The sequence below is a fragment of the Schistocerca nitens genome, chromosome 1 (assembly GCF_023898315.1).
Source record: "Schistocerca nitens isolate TAMUIC-IGC-003100 chromosome 1, iqSchNite1.1, whole genome shotgun sequence".
Taxonomy (NCBI): Eukaryota; Metazoa; Arthropoda; class Insecta; order Orthoptera; family Acrididae; genus Schistocerca; species Schistocerca nitens.
The window spans coordinates 344,122,428-344,145,967 of NC_064614.1; the positions used below are offsets into that span (position 1 = coordinate 344,122,428).

The following is a 23,540-nucleotide window of genomic DNA, read 5'->3' on the forward strand; positions in this document are numbered from 1 at the left end:
TCATTGTTCTTGGACTGTATCTACAAGATGTCTGAGTTGTTGACAATAAATATCAGAAGTGATCTTTACACTTTGGGGGAGCAATTCGTACTGCACCTCAGTGTTGCTGTTCCACCAGATGCATAACTTTTGTGGATGCATGTGGTCTTTGCACAGGAAGTTGTTGCTTTGTTTGGGTCCAAAAATTAATTTCTTTTTGTTATGTTAGCACAAAGATCCCATTTCCCATCATCAGTAATGATATGGTATATGAATGGTTGGTATTGTTCACGAGCTGATTGATGACAATCCAGCAGAGACATACATATGGCCACCTGCTGATTTTTGTGGTTTTGGCTCAGGGTATGTGGTACCCATATACCTGAGTTATGAACCTTCCCCACTGCACAAAAATTTCACATGATGGTGGATTATCAGAGTTCACCATATCTGCAGTTTTTGAGTACAGTGATGTGGATCACTGTGGATTAATGCATTTAATGATCTTTGTCAAATTTAGAAGTTCCTCCTGAATGTGGAGAGTCATTAATGCCAAATGATCATCTTTGAAATAAGAAAACCATTTTCTTGTCATGCTCTGTCCAATGACATTATCCCCATACATGCCACACATGTTTCTGGCTGCTTCCACCACTGTCACCTCTCTATTGAACACAAACAGAAGAATAAGATGGAAATGTTTTAATTTCTCCTCTTGGCACTCACTTTTCTGGTGGCCACAGCTCCACTCACTATCTTCAAATGACAAAATGACAATACATAAACTCAAATATCAACAGTGAATTACAAATAAAAAGACAGTCAATAAACAAGCCCATGGAAACCAGAATATCAACATGCAAAACAGAAACACTACACCTATGCAACAACCTATTATTAGTACTTTTGAATATTATATCATTTTGGATAAAGATTTCCACTTAATCAGTTTTTAATGCTTTTTCACTCATTGTACAGCTGTGTACCAAACTATAATTGATTGAAGAGGGGCATATTTGCAGTCCAGCCATCATGTACGAATGAAGTTTCTTAATAACCATAGCTTAAAACTTCCTGGCAGGTTAGAACAATGTAGTGGACTGAGACTTTAACATGGAAAGTTGCCTTTTGTGGACAATATTCTTACTGAATAAGCTATCCAGGCATCACCTATTTACTACTGTCAACATGTCTCTCCATAGAAATGGTGTAGCCACAATATAGGATGTGGTTTGATGGCAAAGCTGTTTTGTTGCAATGTCTTTTCTTCTAGGAGTGCAATTCTTATGAGATATGTAGGAGAATGTCTGTGAATTTTTGGAAGTAGGAGAGAAGCAGAGTTGGAAGTAATGAGGAGGGAATGAATTGTGAGTCTCCCTTGGTTGGTAAGAGCATTGCCCACAAAGTTTCATAACACCGGGCATCCTGCTGCAGAAACCATAACTTGTCTCACTAAAACATCTTTGTTTCACTAGTAAATACTGCTGTGTGTAAGTCCATACATTTTCAGATTTACCTGCAAGTGTTTCTGAGTTTATTTATTTATCTGTCTGCCTATTTGTCAATAAATGTATAAATTCAAGACGTCTGGTTTGGTTTCTGATTGTATATTTTGGCTAATACCAGGAACTGCTGAAGGAAGTTTGACAGGGTTTTCACTAAGAGATGTATGCCACACTTGGAGGTTAGCATGCAATTCTTCATCCTGATTCAAGTCAAAAGTTTATCTAGCAAAATCAGATTGGACACAATTTGAAAACGTGTATGAAAACGAGAAGCTGGCAACACCATCACACCATGGAGCACATTGGAATGTACAGAGGAATCTGTATCACCCCACATTACCATACCATTCATTGTAGCTCACCCATTAGACTGCTGGGACATCAAATCCACATCCACCATGGAGCCATGGTTTAAATACTTGTCAGCTTCCTTTTTAATTTTTTAGATGTCTGTTCCCTAGTTTTTATCATTTATAAGCAGGATATTATTTAGTCACAAGGCAACAGTTTATCAACATGACAGTGCAATCCATTAAACTGTATGCATGCATCTGCTAAGCATGCAGTGCACAACCAAGCGGTCCTGTCAAGTTCATTAAGGGCAACTTCACAACAGAGTAAAAAAAAAATGATGAATACATCGATATGCTTTCGGTGCTTGGTGTATCTGATAACCAAGCTGTTACTGCTGCTGTTCATCCACTTTCTGCATGATACCCTCAAAGTCACCATCCTGATGAGAATGATTTTTGTCGCCTGGAGCAATGCCTTCAGAAATCTGTAATTTTTGTCCATAGTTAATGGACAGAGTTCATCCAAGGACTAAACATACTCCACAAAGATAGTACATGATTCTTGAAACCATTCACTAGTTACCTCAGTGAAGTATCTGTGACACTGCAAGACAGTTCCAGATATCTCAAAGACTGATTGTTGAAGTGTTGCATGGTGAAGAACTGCATCAATATCGTTAATTTTAACAAAATACCAGCAGCCAGAAGAATACCTTAAAAAATTACAGCTTTGTGAATAGCTTTTACACCAAGATGAAGATAACAAGAATTTTATGAATCATGTGATATGGACTGACAAACTTAGCTTCACTCATGAAGGTATTTTTAACTTCCACAACAGTCATTATTGGTGAAACAGAACCCACAACTCACCTGAGAATGTGGACTTCAGAACACTTTGGCATAAAACTTTGGGCTGGAATTATGGGAGGAGTGCTTTTGGACCCTTGCCTACTGACAGACAAGCTGAATGCATCCCTGTATCATATGTTTCTTTGAAATACTTTGCCTGACACATTAGAAAACATTCCACTTTTTTGTTTTGTGACATCTACAGTTTCAGCATGATTGTGGATCACCACACTTTGGAATGAATGTATAATATTTAAATAAAGTGTTTCCAGGGAAATGAATTGGTTATGGAGTTCCAACACTCTGGTGTCCATGTTCCCTGGACCTCAATCCACAAGATTTTTATTTGTGGGAACACTTAAATGAACAAGTTTATAATAATCCACCCAGGATGTACACAACCTAATAGTTCATGTGCATGTCTCATCAGCAATGGTGGATGTAGGTGTGTAAACTATGATCCAGTGAGAGGCAAAGTGTTTGCAAATGCAAGCTGGTTGCTTTGAACATCTTCTCTAAAGTGAATGGTGCACATACATGTATGTACTGGTTCTGTGAAGATAAGGCTGTCCAGCCTTATCTTCACAGAACCAGTACATACATGTATGTGCACCATCAGACATACCCAATGGATTAATTAAGTGCAGAATAATGTGCAGTCTAGTGTAGTCTGAATATTTCATTTTTTGGACCTCATTGAGTGCAGACAATGTTATTGTATCCACTATTATTTTCTATTGGCTTTACTAGTGCCGTGGATGAAACAAAGTGGTCATTCATGTCTGTAAGAAGTTCACGTTATGTCTCAATGTTTAAATGAAAAGGTAACAGAAACAGAAAGAAATACATAAGATATCTGTTGTGACTCGCCAATCATTCAAAGCGCCGCCGCGCAATTACACGCGACCTCTACGTGCGGCGCTGTCTGCCAGCCATGTAGCAGCTGCGCTACCTAAGTGGCCAGCCGAGCAGCGGCTGCTAGACTGGGACTCAGTGCTCATTCGAATGTTAACGCGTGCACATGTCTTGCTTGTCAACTTACTCTGTGATTTATATGTGTTGTGTTGTTCTGAAATATATGTGTTCAACTTGACGTTATAACAATATCTCGTTGTGGAGGTGTAAACTGGATACAGTTTGAGGTTTTAACTGGAGAAAAAGGTTGAACACAACTCAGACACTAGAAAATCTGCATAACCTTTCCACATGACACTACCTTGCCTATCTAAGCTAATGGAACAGCTCTGGCATGGTGCACAGTTCATGCTAACTGTTCTTGGCCACACTGCATGCACTTTAGGCATTGTCAGAGCCTTGTTTTGCCATCCACCAAGTGAAACATTTTTTCCTCACCCTATAAAATTTATGTGTTTTGTGTAAATTGGCTGAACTATGATGAAATAGTCTCCTGCTACTGTGATAATGATATTATTGCCATCTAGTGGTGAGTGGCAGAAATCCCTGGAATCATTGCACAGGAGATAAGTGTAAGACTGCCAGACTGCAGCACCAGGCCAGCACAAGTCACTGACTTCCTAAATGATCTTTGATGAGGGACATTTAAGATATTAAGCTGATAATAAGATTTTGTGATATAGATTAAATACTTAAGGGTTGCCGCTACATTTTTCTGCCTGTATGTGAAAGCTAACCCTAGCAACTACTGTAGGGATTTTGATACTGTTTTTACTAATAGATAGACTGATTAATGAGAGAAGTTCTTGACTCTAACTACTGCTATATCAGGCAAGTCCTCTGTAGATATTTAGTGCTACCTGTGCTAAGCTGAAGCAGGCTGCTAGTTTAGTGTAATTATTGGATACAATTTCATCAATTTAAACTAGAATGAAATCTCAATGTAAATGCTGATTCCAGGCATATAGTGAAATGTGTAAACTACACCCACAACTAAAAGCTGTTTTTTACTGATTTTGGGGAACTAGAAGCTGCTACATGTTGGTGTGTTGAGCAAACTACAAAGTACCCTGAAAAACATGCATTAAATACCTAAAGTGTCTCAAATATAGCACAGCTTGTCATCTGCCTGCTTTATTTCTTCATTTGTTGCCCTCCTTGACATTCTGCATTGCTATACTGGCTGAAAAATGGGGGTGGGGGTGGAAGTCAAACAGACTACTTTAAATGATGTAGCTAACAGGTGAACATTTGCATTTCACGGTTGTTTACTTTCACTGTTCACAACCCCTCATATACACATTTAATATGGCCAGTGCACTACTGTTTAACTTTTAATAAGCCTAATTAATAGTTTGCAGGTGAACATCTACATACTGCTACAATAGTTTACTATTAAACATCTGTGAGCAGTAAAAACCTAACCACACAGTTCTTGAAGAATAAGAAGGTACATATGGAACAGACACTGTCATTGTTCTAATGCACGGCCTAATTGTGTTACACTTATTTCATGGATGCACTATTGTTGATCTAACCAACACAGATTTCTCGTCTGAAACTCAGCCAAGGACTGACTGCCTCTTGACGAAAAATCAGGCCCTTATATATCCTCACAATAATAGGTACTGAAGCTACAAATTGTTTAAAGTTAAATTTACAGAAATTACAATTAAAACTTAACTCATTAAATTAACTGAATATGTCAAAAAATAGGTTCTTTTTAAGTTTCTTCTACTACAAGAGAGGCCAAATTATTTGTTTAAATGATGAAATTAACTGATATCATTATGCAAACAATTCTCTTGACAAAACTGTGAATTACTTTGGAATTAATGAAGGGCTAATTTTGCTAACATGTTTTCGAGCAGAGCTAAACAGAAACTTCAAGATTACTAGTATTTTGTCTTCCAAATGTTTATAATTAGTACAGAATTTATATTTGTTTATAAGTCAACCATAGAATTTAGGTTACGAAAAAATTAATGATTTCATGCTATAATGAAAGATACTAACTAGAAATAATGAAAATAAATTAGAAAATCAATTACATACATAAAACTAAGCACAAAATTAGATCTGGTGTTATATTCTTTAAACCTGAGGGTCAACCTTTCTCTTTTATGAAAATGCAGATTATATTCACATATGTTGATGGTAATCAGTTAAAAGTGAAAAAAAAAAAAAAAAAAAAAAAAACGAATTTAAGGAGGCAGGTGGAAAAACAAGAGGGGAAGTAAAATTATCCTAGCTTTCTTTGTCACAAGCTCCACGGACAGTGCTTCTTCTTCCAAGTAACTTTGCATGACAACTTCTCATTCATTTGACTTTAAGTAGCATATTCAGAGGACAGTGTAAGGGGCGAGATGCAACAATGAGTATTAAGACCTTTCTGAAAATCATGTGAACCAGAGCCGACATAACACACTTATGATGCTAAACAGCCTTCAGTATTTGGTTTTGGGTCAAATCACGTTCAGAAAAACTGGAGCTGATTAATAATCTCTAGTTCAGATCCACCATGAATAATGGCAACCTTAAGGAAGGGAAGGAATGGGAGTGAGAACCATGTGTACTCAGTTGGTACATCAGGGGGTGTTATTGCACAAAGAAGCCATCTAATTAGTAATTAGTCGTTTGTTAAAATTACATGCGGAGTGGAGGGGAGGTACTCTCCATGGTACACAGTCACAGTAAAGAAACTTCTAAAGAAACAGACCACTGGATATTAGTTGTAAAACAAAGCATAAAGCTAGAGATGGGAAGATACCAATGAACACATTTGGCTGTCAAGAGGATGATGTGAGAAACCTACAATGGCTACTGTAACATAATATCACAAGGTATGCCATGTAACTCAAAGAAAGCCATGCCTTGTATAAAGGCCGGTAAAGGCCACTAAAGTGCGCGTCATATATCTTGGCGGCCGAGTTTAGGTTCGTTCTGCGCATCTGACGTCACAAAACACAGTCAACCAATGAACAGAGAACGACGTTGCCAGATCTCGACAGCAGTGCAGAGCACGGACGAGTGTCTTCAGTTTTAGAAACGTTCAGTCATAAATAAAGTAATAGAACAAAAGCAATGTCTTGATAGCAGACTTTCTTTTACAGAAAGTTTGAAAAAAGCATTATTTATACCAATTGCTTCATATTCTATTAATTAATTAAACCAAACAAGCAATAAGACTCCTAATTCAGGCGATAGCAAGAAAGGTGTGTGTTTCAATCTCACGAACTGCTTTTTCGCAATAAAGAACAGCGGTAATTGTTTATTTCCTATTGTACTTCGACAAAGCGTGAGTAATTCATAGTCATACCAACAGTGTTTATAAGTAGTTGCGTGAGGTGTTACAGTCCTTATGGAGTTACACTGTACGATGAGCTGAGGTAGCGGAACGGTTAAGGTGTTGGGCTGCCAAATGAAAGGTTATGAGTTCAAACCTTATGTGGTGCTTAAATTTTCTTTATGTAAAAACAATATTGGAGTGCCTTACTTCACGAATTTTATTTGTTTGAATGAAATTTCTAGTGCTTTGCCTCTTCATTAACTTTTTCGCTGCTGCAGACACGTGCTCCCCGCATTCCGCGCTGTGTGCGATTTTGTCATCACTGCACTTCTCGCCTGTGCAGACACATGGTGTTCCCACTGCTTTGACACACTTATCATTCGATTTCACAAAAACTATTTGGCCAAAAAATTTGATTTTTACACGTCTTCTTGCCTGATACCTTCCCCCCATAAATGACTTAATTTTGTTTTGATGTGCAGCATTAAATGTAGTAAACCATTGCACGAAATTGTGAAGAGTTTGCAGAGGTAAAAGTCGCGTATACTTTCCGTATGGTCGATTTTAGTTGCCACAATGTTGAGAATGAAATGTGGACAAGATACCTAAATTTCATATAATATTACTGTATAACAATATCTCATTTAATTTAAGTACCACATAGGTGTCGCATGTAATACTGAGAAATATTCCGTCTTTCGCGACCGTAATAAAAGTTTTATATACACACGGCGCGTTTGGCTTTATTTTAAAGCACTTCCATCGGTGAAAGGTATGGCACATACACAATGGTATTCATGTTCTATTTCTTGTTTTTGTTCCACAGTCGCAGTTTTACCAATGGTATTGAAATATATCCCTCTTCTGCAACTGTAATAAGTGACTTTTTTAGACCAGACGCGTTTCTCTCTTTTGAAGCATCATAAGAGGACTGTATTTTGTGTCCTCCATTGCCAAGTCACCTTTCGTAGTTTTGTGCTGCGGTAGCACAATATTCAACATTTGTGTTGGCTCATCAGTGTTTTAGCAAATAAATGCTGTTTGTGTGTGCCACACACAAAATTATATTTGACATAGCTCTGAGCACTTCACTGACGTCACGGTATATTCAAGTCCTAATGTTTTTGTATGTCCACAGTTTTGTTTAATGTATTTTGTCTACTTCCTTTTGATTGATTGAAGTGCTTTAAAATAAAGCCAAACGTGCCCAGTGTAAGTAAAACTATTGTTACAGTCGCGAAAGGTGGAATATTTCTCAATATTACATACGACACTTATGTGGTACTTAAATTAAATGAAATATATAGGTATCTTGTCCACATTTCATTCTCAACATTGTGGCAACTAAAATCGACCATACGGAAAGTATACTCTATGGACTTTTACCTCTGCAAACTCTTCAAAATTTCGTGCAAAAGTTTAGTATATTTAATGCTGCATAATAACTGCGTTGAACATCGAAACAAAATTAAGTCATTTATGGGGGGAAGGTAGCAGTCAAGAAGATAGGTAAAAATCTAATTTTTGAGCCAAATAGTTTTTGTGGAATCGAATGATAAAGAGTGTCCAAGCAGTCAGAACACAATGTGTCTGCACAGGCGAGCAGTGCAGTGACAAAATCGCCCACAGCGCAGAATGCAGGGAGCACGTCTTTGTAGCAGCGAAAGGGTTAATGCGGCCATGGTGGCTTTATTTCATGAACTGCGCGCTCCCCCCTACACGTAAGCTTGCGAACTATGCTATACTATGGCGCTGCTTCTATTGGCTCGTGCGTCGTGTGCAACTGGCAACGCAGCAATCTCCAGCGTCTGGGCGGGCATGCGCGAGCCGCTAAGATAAAAGAATTGAACTATAGTGGTATCAAAATTAGTCCCCAGACACTTCTTAACTTCTTGTCTCTCTCTCTCTCTCTCTCTCTCTCTCTCTCTCTCTCTCTCCTGTACAAATTTTAAATGAAAAATGAACTCTTCTGACAATATGCGAATGACAGTAACTATTGAAGTCATACACACAAATTAACATACGAAAACTACTAAATATACAATAAGGATATACTGATGGGAAATGAAACATTACAGTCACAGTGAAATTCTTAGTCTATATGTAGAGTCACCTCCCTATAAATAAATAAATAAGTATATATCTAAAAACAAAGATGATGTGACTTACCAAACGAAAGTGCTGGCAGGTCGATAGAAACACAAACAAACACAAACACACACATGAAATTCTAACAGTTGCTTCGTCAGGAAAGAGGGAAGGAGAGGGAAAGACGAAAGGATGTGGGTTTTAAGGGAGAGGGTAAGGAGTCATCCCAATCCCGGGAGCGGAAAGACTTACCTTAGGGGGAAAAAAGGACGGGTATACACTCGCACACACACACATATCCATCCACACATATACAGACACAAGCAGACATATTCAAAGGCAAAGAGTTTCCACTTTGAGAGTCATTCCAATCCTTTCGTCTTTCCCTCTCCTTCCCTCTTTCCTGACGAAGCAACCGTTTGTTGCGAAAGCTTGAATTTTGTGTGTATGTTTGTGTTTGTTTGTGTGTCTATCGACCTGCCAGCGCTTCACTCTCTTGTTACAACAGGTCAGCCTCAGTTAATTCTAGAGACAATAGTTTTTTTGTTTCAGTCTTCCTTCAGTTTGTTTGATCATACACCAGCAAATTTGTGGATGGCTGAAAACTTATCTAAATAGTTACATCAAAGTAAAATACATCAAAAAAAGTTTTGCAACACCTTGGTTCCAAGAGTTCTGGAACCTGTAGAGAAAATTGGAACAGAGATCAACATAAACATACAAGGGGTGTTCAGAAAGTAAGCTCCGATCGGTCGCGAAATGGAAACGACTATGAAAATCCGATAAAGCTTTGCACAGATGTGTTGGGTAGTGTCTCTAGTACAACCCCAGTTAGCATCACGTCGCTCTTCTCATTTCCGAGCTCGCAGTGAGTGCGTAAAGATGTCTAGAAAATAGTGTCTGCCGCCAAGTACGAGGGCCTGGTGAGAAATTTCGCCTGAAGCTATGCAGCTAACATTACATAACTGTCGTGCTGTTTCTTCTTCAAGACAATTCTCAGCCGCATTCTGCAGGGGCAATGAAGATGCTCCTGCATCGTTTTCAAATGGAAATGTGAGATTACCCACAATACAGTCCACAATTGTCTCCCCCTGAGTTTCATCTCTGGTCACATGAACCGCTGTCTTTGAAGACAACATTTTGACACAGACAGCGAGGTGTAGGCCAGCATGGAGAATTGGCGGAAAGCACTGGCGGCTGCCTTCTATGATGAGGCTATTGAAAAGTTGGTACAACGCTATGACAAAAGTCTAAGTCAGAACGGCGACTACCTAGAGAAGTAGCTGAAAGGTGTAGCTAATTGTTACAAGTAAAACATTTCTGATGTTCACTGTGGTTTCAATTTGGCAATCAATCGGAGCTTACTTTCTGAACAGGCCTCGTAATTTTCGCCCTTTTTATTGCTCATGGAAACCACGCATTGCACGTTGTACAACCATACAGCGAGACCATCAGGTATAGTGGTCCAGATTGCTGTACACACCACTACCTTTAATATCCAGTAGCAAATCCTTTTGCATTGATGCATGCCTTTATTCATAGTGGCATACTATCCACAAGTTCATCAAGGCACTGTTGGTCCAGATTGTCCCACTCCTCAATGGCGATTCAGCTTAGATCCCTCAGAGTGTTTGGTAGGTCACATCATCCATAAAAAGTCCTTTCCAATCCATCCCAGGCATGTTTGATAGGGTTCATGTCTGGAGAACATGCTGGCCACTCTAGTCAAGCAATGTCGTTATCCTGAAGGAAGTATTCACAAGATGTGCATGATGGGGGCATGAATTGTCATCCATGAAGATGAATGCCTCACCTAAGTTCTTTGTATGCTTCTTCATCTTGGGCGGTTTGTATGCCACCTTTCTTTAGTGTGCTCTGTTCTTCAATGAGTTCGAAATCCAGGGATTCTTCACTTGAGGGGCCTTCGTAACCTGTTCAGGGAGAGATGAACTGATCATTTCTTTCATTTTGTTCCATGTTTTGGGAGCTACTCCTTCCTCTGTTAATTTTTGGAGTTTAGGTCTTATTCTTTCTCCAAATTCTTTGAGGCTAGTTTTATCTGTCAGACGAATCTGCCTTACTCTTTTCTTTTTGGTCACTTTCAGTTTTATCTCCATTTTCATACACAGCATGATATGGTCACTGCCACAATCTGCTCCAGGATAGGTCTTATAATCTAGGACCGAAGTACACCGACGTTTTCTCACCAAAATGAAATCAATCTGATTTCTAACCCGATCACCTGGAGAAATCCATGTGTATCAACACCGTGGATGATGTTGAAAGAGGGTATTACAGACAGATAAGTTGTTATTCATGCAAAATTCCAGTAGCCGCTCCCCACATTCATTTCTCACTCCCAAGCTATGAAGCCCAACCACAGATCTCATGTGCCTATCATCTATCTTTACATAAAAGTCACCTTGGATGCCTAATATTTCCTTTTTGGGTATCTTTCTGATAGTATTTTCTAGCAGCTCATAGAATTCATCTATTTCTATGTCTGATGAAGCTGCTGTGGGAGCATAAACCTGAATGATGTTGATATTGCATGGAGTAGCTTTCATTTTAATGGAGATTATTCTGTCACACACGGGTTCATAGACCATGACAGCATTACAGAGGTTCTTAGGAATCACTATAACAATGCTATTCTTCTCATATCCTCAAATCCAGAGAAATATACTGTATTCTTTGTTGGAGTCATGAAGTGGCCACATCCTCTCCAGTGTGTGTTGCTGAGTCCAAGTATGTCTAGCTCATGAAGATCCATTTCTCTTTCCAGGGTAGCAAGCTTTCCTGCCTGCAAGAGACCTCACACATTCCAGGTTGCTATCCTTTTAATGCTGCAATAGGATGGTTTGTGTTGATCTCTGCATTCTGAGGATCCTCTCAAACCTCCCCCTCCCCCCCTCCAGAGTCCCCCCCCCCCTTTCAGAGGTCCGACTGAAGGACTTACTCCGAAATCTAATTTAAGATTGAGTAGATAGAGTAGAGCCATGAGGTTCTCTTGCAGGTGGGAGTGTATAATTCCAAAATAGATTTGTTCTGAAATGAGTTGCGCTATTATGTTAGAAAGGTGTTTTAGCAGGTAGGTGTTACAGGAGATTTTTTCACACATGTAGCTGATGTGCTCCTTCCATGTAAGAGGTTCATCTACTATAATACCCAGGAATTTATGTTTATCAATTGTTTCCACTGACAGTTCTGATTCCGTGTGCACTTGTCTTGATTTATAATTTAGCAGGAACTCCATCAGAATTGTCTTGTCCTTATTTAGTGCCGATTTGTTTTTGGTGAGATATTCTGTGGTGAGACTAATGTTCTCTGCATTATTTTGCACTGCTAACTGTTTTGTGGAGCCCCAACTTATGAAGGAGGTATCATCACCATAATTTACAAGGTTTGAATTTTGTGGCATTATTATATCATTGATGTACACAGTATACAAAAAAGGCCCAATAATGCTTCCCTGACAGAGTCCGCAGTTAAGAATTTTATAAGATGATTTTACTGTTTGTGTATGTCTCCTAGTTGTGTACCACAGCTTTACACATTGTCTCCTCTCAGAAGGATAGGATCTTAACAAATCTAATGCTACTATTCTGACTTCATAAGTTTCTAATTTATGTTGTTGTTGTTGTGGTCTTCAGTCCTGAGACTAGTTTGATGCAGCTCTCCATGCTACTCTATCCTGTGCAAGCTTCTTCATCTCCCAGTATCTACTGCAGCCTACATCCTTCTGAATCTGCTTAGTGTATTCATCTCTTGGTCTCCCTCTACGATTTTTACCCTCCACGCTGCCCTCCAATACTAAATTGGTGATCCCTCAATGTCTCAGAACATGTCCTAACAACTGATCCCTTCTTCTATTGAAGTTGTGCCACTAGTTCCTCTTCTCCCCAATTCCATTCAATACTTCCTCATTAGTTATTTGATCTACCCATCTAATCATCAGTATTCTTCTGTAGCACCACATTTCAGAAGCTTCTATTCTCTTTTTCTCTAAACTATTTATTGTCCACATTTCACTTCCATACATGGCTAAACTCCATACAAATACTTTCAGAAACGACTTCCAGACATTTAAATCTATACTCTATGTTAACAAATTTTTCTTCCTCAGAAACGCTTTCCTTGCCATTGCCAGTCTACATTTTATATCCTCTCTACTTCGACCATCATCAGTTACTTTGCTCCCCAAGTAGCAAAACTCCTTTACTACTTTAAGTGTCTCATTTCCTAATCTAATTCTCTCAGCATCACCCAACTTAATTCAACTACATTCCATTATCCTCGTTTTGATATTGTTGATGTTCATCTTATACCCTCCTTTCAAGACACTGTCCATTCCGTTCAACTGCTCTTTCAAGTCCTTTGCTGTCTCTGACAGAATTACAATGTAATCGGCGAACCTCAAAGTTTTTATTTCTTCTCCATGGATTTTAATACCTACTCCAAACTTTTCTTTTGTTTCCTTTATTGCTTGCTCAATATACAGATTGAATAACATCGGGGATAGGCTACAACACTGTCTCACTCCCTTCCCAACCACTGCTTCCCTTTCATATCCCTCGACTCGTATGACTGCCATCTGCTTTCTGTACAGATTGTAAATAGCCTTTCGCTCCCTATATTTTACCCCTGCCACCTTCAGAATTTGAAAGAGAGTATTCCAATCAACATTGTCAAAAGCTTTATCTAAGTCTACAAATGCTAGAAACGTAGGTTTGCCTTTCCTTAACCTTTCTTCATCTTTCTTCTAAGATAAGTCGTAGGGTCAGTATTGCCTCACATGTTCCAACATTTCTAAGGAATCCAAACTGATCTTCCCCGAGGTTTTTCCATTCGTCTGTAAAGAATTCGTGTTAGTATTTTGCAGCTGCGACTTATTCAACTGATAGTTCAGTAATTTTCACATCTGTCAACACCTGCTTTCTTTGGGATTGGAATTATTATATTCTTCTTGAAGTCTTAGGGTATTTCACCTGTCTCATACATCTTGCTCACCAGATGGTAGAGTTTTGTCAGGACTGGATCTTCCAAGGCTGTCAGTAGTTCTGATGGAATGATGTCTACTCCGGGGGCCTTGTTTTGACTCAGGTCTTTCAGTGCTCTGTCAAACTCTTCACACAGTATCATAACTCCCATTTCATCTTCATCTACATCCTCTTCCATTTCCATAATATTGTCCTCAAGTACTTCACCCTTGTATAGACCCTCTATATACTCCTTCCACCTTTCTGCTTTCCCTTCTTTGCTTTAGAACTGGGTTTCCATCAAAGCTCTTGATATTCGTGCAAGTGGTTCTCCTTTCTCCAAAGGTCTCTTTAATTTTCCTGTAGGCAGTATCTGTCTTACCCCTCACGAGATAAGCCTCTACATCCTTACATTTGTCCTCTAGCCATCCCTGCTTAGCCATTTTGCACTTCCGTCGATATCATTTTTGAGACGTTTGTATTCCTTTTTGCCTGCTTCATTTACTGCATTTTTATATTTTCTCCTTTCATCTATTAAATTCAATATTTCTTCTGTTACCCAAGGGTTTTTACTAGCCCTCGTCTTTTTACCTATTTGATCCTCTGCTGCCTTCACTATTTCGTCTTTCAAAGCTACCCATTCTTCTTCTACTGCATTTCTTTCCCCCATTTCTGTCAATTGTTCCCTTATGCTCTCCCTGAAACTCTGTACAACCTCTGGTTCTTTCAGTTTATCCAGGTCCCATCTCCTTAAATTCTCACCTTTTTGCAGTTTCTTCAGTTTTAATCTACAGTTCATAACCAATAGATTGTGGTCAGGGTCCACATCTGCCCCTGGAAATGTCTCACAATTCTAAATCCTGGTTCCTAAATCTCTGTCTTACCATTATATAATCTATCTGATACCTTTTAGTATCTCCAGGGTTCTTCCATGTATGTAGTAGAACAGAATGATTTACAGAGTCAAAAGCCTTGGATAGGTCTAACAAGGTGCCAATAACTTTGTTTCCATCATCAAGTTTATTCAACACCATTTCCAAAAATGTAGTTACAGCTGTTATTGTATACTGGCCCTTCCTGAACCCATGCTGACAGTTTTTTAATAGATTGTATTTACAGAAAAATGATACAAGTTGATCAAGAAGTAGCCTTTCCAACAGCATACTAAGTACTGATGTCAATGAAATAGGCCCATAATTTTATATATTTGTAGTTATTCTGTTTTTATGCACAGGTCTTATTTTAGTGACTTTTAACAGGTTAGAAAATGACCCCTGACTGAAAGAGCAGTTTATTAAATATTGTATTGGTTTTATTAATTCATTACTGCATTCTTTCAGAAATGTTGCTGAGATGTCATCCCAGTGACCAGATATATTTGCTTTTAAGTTGGAAATAATTTTCAGGATCTCCAATTCTGTAACACACCTCAGGAAGAATGAATTATTGAGATTACTGGGATTCAGCACCTTTGATGGTCAATCACATCCTCCGTACTCATCTTACTAAACTGGCCTATGAATCTCTCACACACTTCCTTTGGGTCACTCAGCAATGTTCCATTGTCACTTATTATTATGTTATTGCATTTTTATGGATTACTCAGAAAAGGTGTTGTGTGCAAGAGAGCTTTTTATTTCAAGCACTTAATTTTGTTTAGAGCTACAGTCAAACAAATGTCCATTATAATGCTATCTCCTGATAAAAATACATACACCAAAAAAACACTTAACAGATCATGATTTGTTACAGTATTTTTCTAAGTATTAATAAGATGTCTGTTTCTTCAAAGCTGTACAAATCTGAAAATTGTTAATTCAGACCATAGTTTAGATAATTCAATGAAATGCAGGCTACTCCATAAATGACTGATTGGGCTACATCATGCGGTGCAGGAAGATAGAGGCATACCACAACTAATAGGATTAAAAATAATAAGCTCTATGGTTTCTAGCATTTGTAGACTTAGAGAAAGCTTTTGACAATGTTGACTGGAATACTCTCTTCCAAATTCTGAAGGTGGCAGGGGTAAAATACAGGGAGTGAAAGACTATTTACAATTTGTACAGAAACCAGATGGCAGTTATAAGAGTAGAGGGACATAAAAGGGAAGCAGTGGTTGGGAAGGGAGTGAGACAGGGTTGTAGTCTCTCCCCGATGTTATTCAATCTGTATATTGAGCAAGCAGTGAAGGAAACAAAAGAAAAAATCGGAGTAGGTATTAAAATCCATGGAGAAGAAATAAAAACTTTGAGGTTCGCCGATTACATTGTAATTCTGTCAGAGACAGCAAAGGACTTGAAAGAGCAGTTGAACAGAATGGACAGTGTCTTGAAAGGAGGGTATAAGATGAACATCAACAATATCAAAACGAGGATAATGGAATGTAGTCGAATTAAGTTGGGTGATGCTGAGAGAATTAGATTAGGAAATGAGATACTTAAAGTAGTAAAGGAGTTTTGCTACTTGGGGAGCAAAGTAACTGATGATTGTTGAAGTAGAGAGGATATAAAATGTAGACTAGCAATGGCAAGGAAAGCGTTTCTGAAGAAGAAAAATTTGTTAACATAGAGTATTGATTTAAATGTCCGGAAGTCATTTCTGAAAGTATTTGTGTGGAGTTTAACCATGTATGGAAGTGAAATGTGGACGATAAATAGTTTAGAGAAGAAGAGAATAGAAGCTTCTGAAATGTGGTGCTACAGAAGAATGCTGAAGATTAGATGGGTAGATCACATAACTAATGAGGAAGTATTGAATAGGATTGGGGAGGAGAGAAGTTTGTGGCGCAACTTGACTAGAAGAAGGGATCGGTTGGTAGGACATGTTCTGAGGCATCAAGGGATCATCAATTTAGTATTGGAGGGCAGCGTGGAGGGTAAAAATCGTAGAGGGAGACCAGGAGATGAATACACTAAGTAGATTCAGAAGGATGTAGCCTGTGGTAGGTACTGGGAGATGAAGGAGCTTGCACAGGATAGAGTAGCATGGAGAGCTGCATCAAACCAGTACCAGGATTGAAGACCACAACAACAAACAACAAGCTCTATGGTGACTCCCCACATTTAAACATAGTTCTGCAAAATACTGCTTAGTTCATTAATGAAGATCATTTTTATTCTGTAAATTACTACTACTCTGGCGATTGTGTAGCTAGGTCCAGTAATATTTTGATGACAGGTTATCTGTTACAGTTCCCAGCTATTAAGAGCATGTGCTTGACTTCAAAACATTAGGTGAATATGAATACACCCCATAGTGCAACTGTTCCATGCACATTATCCTTGGACTGAGAAGAAGAGATTTCTATATGAAATGTGAGACTGCAATTAAAATTAATCTGCAGACATGAGTTTAACACATACACAGTTGTAGATGATAAGTAGTGGCAAGTTCCAGTACGTAATTTAAACAAAAGGTTTGTGAACAAGAAGGATGTTGAGACCTGTTACTGTTACAAAAATGTCATTATAGGGCTGAATGCAGTAAAATATTGTTTAAATTGTGAAGAGAGATCTGTGAACATAAACACAAAGTTCTAAGTGTGGAAATTACAAGTGATTTGACTACTAATTATGTTAATCTTTGAACTGCTGATGGGGCTTCATCAATACACATGTTCACACACAGAATAGTTTTCAGTATTTAAACCACTGTAACAGTTTGAATTTCTTGTTCTAATGGAAGATAATTCAGTTGTCTATGCTGAAGGTATTGGATCAGTCAAGTTAACACTTAACTCGTGAGGTGAGTTTTCTGTAACATATACCATGTGGTGGGGTCTCGGGGACCTCTTTGTTTAAACTGAGATTTAAGGCAAAAATCATTTGAAATTTTTAATTTATGCTATATAACATTTATTTTTACAGTTATTTAAGTATTGTTTAAATGCTTCCAGTTTATTTCATTGCACTAAATGCCTGAAGCATTTTACTATTTATGAGTGTTACTTGATTGTTACAGAATATTGTTTTGCATTTTGCATGAAAAATAGTGAATACTGCAAAATTACTGAAGAAAAAAATCAAGCAATGGAAAATCCAGGATGGAATGTAACAATATTATCAAAACAATAGTTGCTATTCATCATATAGCAAAGATGCTGAGTTGAAGATGGCACAACAAAAACATTGTCAGAAAGTGAGCTGTTGGCTAACAAGGCATCCATCAAAAATAGACAACATACACACACACATTTGTGCATAAAAATTCTGCAAGATAGGTACAAAAAGAAAGTCTGTCAAACTGACATTCATTGCTGGAAACTACGTTTTTATCACCACTCAGAACACATTTAATTTTAACAGACACTTTAAGTATTTCATTGAAGAAACAGATAGATCCCCATCACAACTTTCCTGAAATTCTTCCTCTGAATGATACTCTTGTTTGATAGCAGAACAGTGATCACTGGCTAATTTAAAATCATCACCTGTTTTGTTTATTTCTTGATCAATATCAGTGACACTATCCTCCAAAGACTGCCTAACAAGTTCATCAAACTCACGAAAGTTGAAAATGACACATTCATGCCAGCACATTTTCCGCTATACAGTACAGTACTGAAGAAAATAGGTATATAGTTCATGAGGTGTGATCTAGGAGACTCCAACACCTATGAATAACATGTGTCAACAATAAATACAGAAGGCAATAATGTAACTGACAACAAAACATCGTAGGCTTGCCATTTTAAGGACGGTAGGGGGTGTATAGAAGCATTCCACGACAAGTGGCCTTGGAAAGCGAGTTAGAAAATTTTTGAGTGGTCTAAGAGACCACACCTCATGAATTAATAATGAAATTACAATTAAATCAATACCATTAGCTGCTGGCGGACATTGATATACATCAACGGTGACAGCTGAAAATGTGTGCCCTTACCGGGACTCGAACCCAGGATCTTCTGCTTACATGGCAGATGCTCTATGTATCTGAGCTACCGAGGGCACAGAGGATAGTGTGACTGCAGGGATTTATCCCTGTGAGACCCACATTCTCAACTTATAGTCCACACACTACATTCTTAGTGCCCCTGCATATTATACCCATTACTCGCGGCAGACAATCCACAGAGTCCTGTAAGAGTTCAAGCAAATCATGTGCATCTGCACTGAAGAAAGTCATCAGCCAGTTAGCCTTAAACAATATGAAGATGGCATCTGTTCTTTCGGACATGTCCGAAAGAACAGATGTCATCTTCATACGGTTTAAGGCTAGCCGGCTGACTACCTTTTGCAGTGTGGATTTATGTCATGAATTAAGGGTTAAATGCACTAGTAAATGGTGTATTGGAACCTCATTCCATGAATGATACATTATATGTATGTGGTTTGAGGAAAAAATTTTTACAGTGAGAGCTGCAGCCAGTAAAGATTTAAAAATTACATTTAACAACAATGCGATTGAGGAACTTGGTGACAGGTCTTTGGCAGTGATAGAAAATCTGAAACATGATTGTTACAGAATATTATTTTGCATTTTGCTCGAAAAGTAATGAATATCACAAAATGACTAAAGAAAAAATCAAACAATGGAAAATCCAGGATGGAATGTAACAATATTATCAAAAGAATAGTTGCTATTCATCATATAGTGGAGATGCTGAGTTGAAGACAGGCACAACAAAAACACTGTCAGAAAGTGAGCTATTGGCTAACAAGGCATTCATCAAAAATAGACAACATACACTCACACACTTGTCCAAACACAACTCACATGCACATGACCACAGTCTCTGGCAGCTGAAGCCAGACTGCAAGCAGCAGCACGTGATGGGAAAGGCAAACAGGAGGTGGGGGTAAAGAGGAGGCTGGGGTGGGGAGGGGGAGGGATAGCAGGGTACAGTGGGGGACAGCAAAGTGTTGCTTGTGTGAGTGTACAGGGACCAGATGGAGAAAGGGTAGAGCAGGTAGGTGCAGTCAAGAGGGTAGATGGAGGGTGAAGGTGAGCAGGGGGTTTGGCAGAAAAAGAGAGAAGTAAAAATACTGAGGGTGTGTTGGTGGAATAGAGGACTGTGTAGTGCTGGAATGGGAACAGGGAAGGGGCCAGATGGGTAAGGACAAAGACTGAAAATGGAAATGAGCATATTGCATCATTGGCTGGGAGGCCCCATGCAGGGAAGTTCAGTCGCCAAGTGCAAGTCTTATTTCAGTGGACACAACATTGAACAACTTGCATGCCAGTGATGAGGATGAAATGATGATGAGGACAATGCAACACCTAGTCCCCAAGTGGAGGAAATCTCCAACTAGGCCAGGAATCAAACCTGGGCCCACTTGCAAGGGAGGTGAGCACGTTACCATCCAGCTAAGTAGGCAGACAGGACAATGACTAACAAAGGTGAGGCCAGGAGGGTTACAGGAACATAGGATATATTGCAGGGAGATTTCCCAGCTATGCAGTCAGGAAAGTTGTTGTTGATGGGAAGGATCCAGATGGCACAGGCAGTGAAGTAATCATTAAACTGAAGACTGTCTTGTTGGGCAGCTTGCTCAGCAACAGGGTAGTCCAGCTGCATTTTGGCCACAGTTTGTTGGTGGCCATTAATATGGACAGACAGCTTGCTGGTTGTTGTCCCCAAGTAGAATGCAGCACAGTGGTTGCAGCTTAGCTTGTAGATCACATTACTGATTCACAGGTAGCCCTTCCTTTGATCCAGTAGGTGATGTTTGTAACTGGACTCAAGTAGATGGAGGTGGGAGGAAGTATGGGACAGACCTTGCATCTAGGTCTATTACACGGATATGACCCATTCAGGGCATGACAAGAGATAATTGAAACCCTTGTGGATAATGTAATTCAGTTGCTCCAGACCTGGGTGGTTCTGGGTCACTAGGGGAATGCTCCTCCATGGCCAGACAGTGGGACTTCAAGAGGTGGTGGGTGACTGGAAAGATAAGGCATGGGAGACCTGTTTTTGTACAAGGTCAGACGGTTAATTATGGTTTTTGAAGGCCTCTGTGAGACCCTTGGTATATTTCTTTTTGTTGTCCCTATCTGTAATTTGCATCTCCACTGTATGGCGACTAGCAATTATACTTTTCATAAAATGACTAAAGACATAGATATGTAATGTCATTAATTTCATGAGAAAATGATGATGAAATCATTCTAGTTTCCCATGATAGATCAGAAAATCGATTAGCGGACGTATTCAAAAAAGTGTTTTCAAAATAAAAGCTCCAAGGAAATTGCAAATCATTATTAACTGTGCCTTTAAAATCAGCAAACAAGAGTGGGAGTGTTGTGGAGCATAGCTTGTTGTGCTGATATCTTTGAATATCTGTATGCCTATATACAATGTTTTAGTTCTTTTGCTTTAATTTTGTCTCATAAACTGAATGTAATAGCTTAAGAAAGCCACAATGTACACATAAGTGAGAATTCACCTCCACTTCATATTTACATGTCAGTATCCTAAGAGTAGTATAAGATGAAAATGAACTAACATATCAGAGTTTTGATGGAAGAGCCTCATGTAATCAACTTGATGCCTTAGGGGCAATTTTAATGATTGCTGTGTCTTTCATCATTGAATACCTTGAATTGTTTCACATTTCTTAAGGTTCACCTTCTTTATAAGATCTACAGAACATGATGAATGAATAAGTGAAAGTGTTTCAATTAAGATATTTGTGTTTTTAATGATACTATAGATGGTTCTCACTGCACTTCACTAAGATTTATTATCTGACCTTGAATCTCCATTTTTTTGCTGACATTGGCAGTGATTATTGACTGCATATACATCTCTAGTGAATTGCAGTTTCATTAATATTATTTTTCATCAAAGTACATTCAACAATTTATTTCTGTTGAGCTTGAATCTTAATGAATCAACTGAAGTCGAAATTGAGACGGCATGGAAAATGGTTTAGGCATGAATAATAGTCACAAATGGGATATAAAGTGTAGTTGGATATTTCTATCACTCATCAGACTCAGCCACAGATTAAACTTCAGTCTTTAGAGAAAACCTTCATTCCCTTCCTTATATCTACTCAAAGCATGCTGTAACACATTTTAATCATCTGACAGTTGATTGGGGAGCTGCTTGTCATAAGTAGTGAATTAGAGAACAACCCCCTGCAAAATGAGTTATAAAAGCTTTGTCTGAAGATTACCTAGAACAAATGGTCTGGCACCAAACTCAAGGAATGATGAAAATACATTTAAATTTATGCTAACAAACAGATTTGATCTTTTTGAGAATGTGCACGTAGCAACAGGAATCAATGATGATGAAGCAATTGTAGCAACAATAAGCATTAGGTTTACAAGGTTAGAAAAATAAGCAGAAAAATGTACATACTTAATAAAGTGGATAAGGAGAAGGTTACTCAGTTATCAGGTGGGAGCTACAATAATTTGTTCCAGGCAGTGAACATGTAGCAGAACTGTGGAATTCTCTAAAATAACCTGTGACTAGCAGAATAACTAAAGAAGCTTCCTAAGAAACAGAGTCTGCTTCACAATAGATATAACATTATGAATAAATTAGCAGATGGGCAAATGTTAATTGAAACATAGTCGGCTATGAGAAGGTTCATGCATGAAGCCTTCAGTAACTACCATAACAAGATACTGTGACAGTGTCTGTCTCGAATGTTTCTTTACAGTGGAAATTCAAGGAATGTTGTTGTCATTAATAGGTTGTACCACTGTTAGGAAGAGGAGCATAGTAATCAGGAAAGTGGTCTTGAAAGGTTGCTGAAATCACTAAAACTCAATTATGGTAGGCTCCAGGGTCTGATGGCATTCCATAATGTTCTATGCAGAGCTTGTGAGTGAATTAGCTCTGCTCTCTACCATAACTTACCATAGATCCCTTAAGCAGAAACATGCACCCCACAATTGTAAAAGAGGTCAGGTTACACCTGTCTGCAAAAGAAGTAAACCTGCTCCACAGAACTACCATCCGGCATCAGTCACATGTGTATGTAACAGAGTTCTATAATATAAAAAGAGTTCAAATACGACCTACCTGGAACAAAATAACTTCTACGAAAATCAGCTATGGTTCTGAAAACATTGATAGTTTGAGACCCAATTCATGAGGAGGAGTATGATATATATATATATTTTTTTTTTTTTTTGGGGGGGGGGGGACACCAAACAGTGAGGTCATCAGCCCTTTCGGATTATGGAAGGACTCCCAACTTATGCTCTTCATAAATGATTCCCTCAGTGGTACAGACATAAGAAATCAGGTTGATTTGATAATTCTTCATGCTTTCCCGGCAATCTGTTGACATCTTGGAAATTCGGGAATCCAGCCGTATGTTCACGTCTTTCTCGCATGAAATTTCAACAGCATGCCTCACTGTCTTCTTCAAGTGCTACCTGAGACTGGTCCTTGAGTCAATCGAGTCCAGTAATTATGCCTGGAAGGAGCTGGGCATTCCCTAATCTGTCCGCACCGAGTCAAGTGTTCCATCTGTGGTCCGCGCCCGCCAGACTCGGCACGGACCAATTGGGGAATGCCCAGCTCCTTCCAGGCATAAATACTGGACTCAGTCAACCCAAGGACCACTCTCAGGTATCACCTGAAGAAGACAGTGAGGCATGCTGTTGAAATGTTGTGCGAGAACGACGCGAACATCCGGCTGGATTCCTGAATATCCAAGATGTCAGATTG

General features: G+C 38.8%; 1 protein-coding gene across 2 annotated transcripts in view; it reads left to right on the forward strand.

Annotated features, from left to right (window-relative positions):
• Positions 1-23,540, forward strand: part of LOC126235638 (tetraspanin-6-like) — a 156,225-nt gene that overhangs the window by 106,672 nt on the left and 26,013 nt on the right. The window contains exon 5 of one of the 2 annotated variants that reach the window (XM_049944363.1): positions 17,864-17,945. The exons of the other annotated variant lie outside the window; for it this stretch is intronic. Coding sequence (XP_049800320.1) covers positions 17,864-17,887 — 24 coding nt within the window. The 3' untranslated portion in view covers positions 17,888-17,945. Of the gene's footprint in view, positions 1-17,863; positions 17,946-23,540 lie in introns of those variants that run through there. 2 annotated transcript variants of the gene reach the window in all.